Genomic DNA, 5,338 nt, shown 5'->3' with positions numbered 1-5,338 from the left:
CTCCTGCCTCAGCCTCCCAAGTGCTGGGATTACAGGCGTGCACCCTCACGCCCAGCTGTACCAATGTTTTCAGCAACATGATTCATTACGGAATTTATTAAGTGAAAGATGTTTCTGCTTAATTCTACTAAAGGTTATTCCCATCAAATGGACCAACTCACCTCACGGGTAAAGCTTTGGTGGTTTGCTCTGGCAATTCGGGCGGGTTCACAAACATCAGCTTGAACAGGAGCTCCAAGTAGCCAATATGTCTCGCTAGCCTTGTACTGAGGACCCAGGCCCAATTCCAACTCTCTCCTTCCCGTCGTCCACCAAAGTAAATGACAACTGAAATGTATGGTTTTAAAAAATAATCGTCAGGCAGGCAGCTTCTTAACTCCAAAAAGTCAAACATTAAGTAGTAACATCAGAGTGTACATAACTTTTTAGAGTCCCACCCTATTTCCTCACTGCTCCTTAAAGAACTCCTGAACTAACAAGGCCATCACTTACAGAACTTTGTGAAAAGTGGAAAGTGAACTGACAAAATATGATGTAAAATCAATCAGGAAGATAATGCCCTAAACAGAGACAACAATATTCTGACTCAAATGCTACTGCTGAAGTTACCAGCTCCTCTAATAACGAATCCATTCCCTTTCTTCCCACAGAAGGCATTCCCAGCCAGATGTGGTGGCACACACCTGTCATCCCAGCACAGGGGAGGCTGAGGCAGGAGGATCACCCTGAGTTAAGCCCAGCCTGGGCTACATAGTTTAGGGCCAGCCTGAACTACAAAGCAAGATTCTGTCTCAAAAAAAAAAAAAAAAAAAAAAAGACATTCTTCAAGAACAGAGATTATATTTTATTTTCCTTGCCTTTATTCATTTATTTTGTGTGTGTATGTGTTTGGTGGTGCTGGGGATTGAACCCAGGGCCTTGTGCATGCAAGGCAAGACCTCTACCACTGAGCCATATCTATAGCCTTTCTTTGCTTTTAGACAAAATAAAAATTACAGTCATCTCAAAATAATCCAAAGCATGCCAGGGGTGACTTCAGAAAAGACTTCAATATGTCATAAATCAACATGTAAAAGACTAAGCATAATGCATTGGTCTCGCTTCAATATTAGCAACAGTAAACTAACTTTAAAAGCTATTCTAGCCAGTCTGGGGAGAACGTTCCTCTAGGCCATTTTATAAAATAGCAAAAAGAATTTGGTTTCTCTTCAGAGCGTATAAATCTTTCGCCTTAGAAAACAGCAAAAAGATCCATTATCTCAGCTAATTACAAAAGTCAGGTGTAGATGTTAAAGGACAGATATAGACAATATTTTAATCAGAACAGTGAGCAGGTGTTTTCTCCACTTCCGCAGAAAATGGAAAGCGTGGACTCACCTAAGAATATGTATAAGAGAGCCAAGCAGCTCAGGGACACCGCGATGCCCAGGTTCAGGTCCAGAGTGAATGTGAACACTAAGCCGACCGCTCCACACAGCAGCAGCGTCAGGAACACGATCAGCCAGGAAAACTGAAACAGAGGCTCAATCTGCTGTCCGGCGAAGGTCTTCATTTCATCTGGAGGAGCAAGTCACAGGGACACTTCATCCTTCCTGTTTAAGAAGTATGACTTCGCGCTGGGTTTGCAGCCTTCACCTTTCCAACATGAACTTTTACCAGGCACTTACTAAATGCTTAGAGAGTATTGTTCCTTCACCCCTTCTACCATTCTATGTGCTGACCCGCTACGCACTGAGGCTGCGCAATACCATGCGCAATACCATTCTGGCTTTCTGTGGTTGCAAAGCAACAATAAATTGTTTGCATAGGCAAAAACCGAAACAATACTCTATGTCTTCAAACTACACATCTTCCCCCAGCCTCTGTGATTCCATCAGTCAGATAGGAGCCTCTCCCTACAGTTGTGTTCAAGGACCAGGGTTCTCAGCCAGGCATGGTAGTGTACACCTATAATCCCAGCACTCTAGAGGCTGAGGCAGGAGGGTTGCAAGTTCAAATTCTGCCTGGAAAACTTAGCAAGACCCTGTCTCAAAATAAAAAAGGGATAGGGATGCAGCTCAGTGTGAAGGCCCTGGCTTCAACCTTGAGTACCACACATACACAAAAAAGAATCAGCTCTCAAAGTAAAACTCTATTAACCCCAAATAAGCCTGACACAAGGGATTCTTCCTATAAAATCTGAGGCAATTTCTATCTACAACACTGAAACCTGTCCTTGAAGAGTGAGTACAGTTTTGTCAAGCACAAGGTGCGTGTGCTGACAGCAAGGAGCTGTGTAGGAAACTCCGCGCAACTCAAGAACAGTGTCCACTCTGTAGGCGCAAAGGTTCCTGGTCCTGACTCAGCACAGCATGCACGAGAGGCAGGGGAGCAGGTGTAGACTTGCAGCCACACAAGTGTGAGAGGGGCCAGGACACCTGTGGCATTCTGGTTTGTGTCTAGATGTCCCCCCAAAGCCTCCTGCAGTCATAAGTGAGGCTTTCCAGAGGTGGCTGGATCTCGAGTATGTGGTGCTAGGATGAAGTGTGTGATGCTGGCATCAGGGTGTGTGATTACTAAATTAGTCCACTGATGGGCTTGGCATACTTCTGGGTAGGATACAGTGTCCCCACCCTGGATAAAATATATGAGACAGAAAGAGGGCTACTATGGTCGCTTGCTGCTGTCCCTTGCTGCTTACCACCTTCTCCCTTCTCCCCGCCATGCCACCCTGTCTTGGAGCTAGCTAAGTCTGACCTGAAACCTCTACAAACTGTGAGCTAAACGAACCTTCCCTACTTTAATTTTGGGTGTTGGGTATTTTGTCTCAGCAAAGAGAAAAGTAAGGTATGCAGCCAGGGCCTTTCCCTGCCGTTTCACACAGCTGCTTCTTTTGTGGAAAGAAAATTCAAATGACCATGCAGAGGACCAAGGGGAGGGGAGGAAACCCTACCTGACCGGTCCCAGTGCACCATGTAACACACACACCTGTACACAGAGCTCCCGCTTCCCTTCCCTGCACAGCAGGCCTTGCTCTACACAGTGTCGAGCACACACGTCCTTACCTTCCAGCTTCTTCAGCAAGAAGGACTTCCCACTGCCCCACTGTGCGTACAGGCCCACGCAGATGGGCGGCTGCATGGTCGGCTCACTGAGAATGTCGGCCAGTGCACTACTGTACAGGTCATAGCCAAGCATGTCACCATCCGTTTCCGTAGGGGACAAGTGTCCTGGAATCGAAATATACCCACATCCTTATCTTCCACAGTGCCTGCTGTTACAAAGGGCCCCAATTCCCATTTTTCAGTTATGAGAGGACAAAAACTTGTGGAGGACCACCTGGGTGACTCCCTTGAAGGAGGGCAACTGTGTCCATTTGGGCTGAACCTGACCCTATTTCCAAGTATTGATTATGTACAGAGCTGCTTCAGTTGGCTTTAAGCAATGCATATCAGTCCAGCGGAGTTGCTGAGGTGTAGTCTTTAAAGACGGCAGGCAGGGTTTCCCCAGACCCCCGATGTCCCCTTGTGTGAGCAAGGATGAGGCAGGATGAAGAGTCAGTGCTCTGCACTGTTGGCTGGGGTTGAGCTATGACTTCCTGGGCTTGAAAGATTATACATCAGAGCGGAAGCACCAACCCCAAAACTTTAGATACTATCTCAATTGTGTTACGCAGATTACTCTATCTGCACATCCTTCTCTCTTCATATTGCAGAGGTGATTTCAGGCCTACCTAGCCCAGCTCCTGGCACTCACCTATTTCCCAAGATTCTCAGTCACTCATCCTCAAGCCACTCCCATCTTCATCAATTAATAAAACCTGGTTCAGCCCTGAGACAAGGCCTTTGTTTCAGATGGGCATCACCGTGGCTAGACTTCAGACCCCTTGGCTCGCCATAACTACAAATATGCCGTACTGCCTTTACACTCGCCATGGGTTGCACTGGAAGTGGTGGACTGGAATTAACTCACTAATATTCCAGTAACTTTTCCATGGGATTACAAATACAAAGTTCCTGGGCCATGACAAGCAGGAAGGGGTCTCTATAAAAGCTTCCTTATACTGTTCAGACCTGTAAAAAACAGGTTCAAGGATTCCTAAATACCACACTTCATGAAACTGAAGACAACTCCTTATTATAAGCTGGATCTGCTTTATGTACAATGATGAAAAACTGCCACACAATGCTCTCTTATGTGTCATATGTAAGACACATTCCACTGCATTGGGGCAGCAGGAGGGGGGGGCACAGACCCCAACATGGGGAACACCATGCATTTCAGAATCAATGAAAGACGGGGCTGGGGATTTAGCTCAGCGGCAAAGCGCCTGCCTGGCAAGTGCAAGGTCGTGAGTTCGGTTCCTGGTACCAGAGAAAAACCAGAATCAATGAAAGATGATAATAAAGAAATAAATTAGTACATAAGGACACATTTAGTATGTGTAGTATCTATCCATATAAAGGAAGTTATAAAGTGTTCCTAAGGAATATAATAATCAAAGAAAAAGAAGTATCCTTGGCAGAAAGGGTCAAAGCAATGGGGACACCAATTCTCCCCAGACTAATCTATCACTTTAAGGCAATTCCAATCACAACCTGAGAGTTTTCTCTGAATTGAAAAGCAAGAAGAACATGTTAGAACAGCTCAGAGAGAAAAGGTAATAAAGCTAACAGTCATCACAGAACAAGTACTATGAAACTATGATGACTTGTATAGAACATTAGCATCAGAAACACTCCCAGTCAGTTAAGAATGGATGAACTACAAGAGGGGTCAGCAGAATTCGGCCATCCATTTGTAAAAAATACATGTAAATGCTACACACCTCATAGCCTTAACAAAATCAGTGTTTCTGAAACATGAGAAAATCACACATAAAAAGTAAAACCACAAAAATTCTAGAAAAATGTAGCTGAAACTTGAAAGTCTTTGTTGGAAAAAGCATTTCCTTCTCAACATAATAACAAGGCCAAAACTATAAGAAAAGATTTATGAGTAAACTACAAAAATATCTTTTAGATGGAAAATTTTAAAAATGACCATAAGCAAGAGTAAGCTGGGGGAGATGTGAGGCTGCATCTAGATCAAAATCCTTAACACATACAAATACTTGAAATGAACTTTTAAAAAATATTCAAAACTCAGTAAAAGTATACGCAAGTGATACAAGAAGAAAAATGGCAAAAATACAAATAGCCAATGAATATCTTAAAGACTCTCAATCTAATCATTTTAAAACATTAAAGTTATGGTTCCCCGGAAGGAGGGCTTCCGGCGCACAGGGAGCTGTGGGTGGGGAGCGCCAGCCTTCTGGCTGGCTAGCTTCCTGCCTGCTGGCTCCCGGAGGGTGGGCCCC

The 5,338-nt window shown here is 44.6% G+C and overlaps 1 protein-coding gene across 7 annotated transcripts in view; it reads right to left on the bottom strand.

Moving 5' to 3' along the window:
• Kidins220 (kinase D-interacting substrate, 220kDa) overlaps positions 1 to 5,338 on the bottom strand; it is a 79,397-nt gene that overhangs the window by 45,424 nt on the left and 28,635 nt on the right. For all 7 annotated transcript variants that reach the window (XM_005404344.2, XM_013504355.1, XM_013504356.1 and 4 more), the window contains exons 13-15: positions 3,045 to 3,209; positions 1,378 to 1,557; positions 162 to 327 (exon numbers count right to left, since the gene is read on the bottom strand). In XM_005404344.2, the coding sequence (XP_005404401.1) occupies positions 162 to 327; positions 1,378 to 1,557; positions 3,045 to 3,209 (511 nt within the window). The remainder of the gene's footprint in view (positions 1 to 161; positions 328 to 1,377; positions 1,558 to 3,044; positions 3,210 to 5,338) is intronic.

This window comes from Chinchilla lanigera, unplaced genomic scaffold (assembly GCF_000276665.1).
Source record: "Chinchilla lanigera isolate Chin_1 unplaced genomic scaffold, ChiLan1.0 scaffold00086, whole genome shotgun sequence".
Classification (NCBI taxonomy): Eukaryota; Metazoa; Chordata; class Mammalia; order Rodentia; family Chinchillidae; genus Chinchilla; species Chinchilla lanigera.
This window is presented reverse-complemented; position numbering and strand designations above follow the sequence as displayed.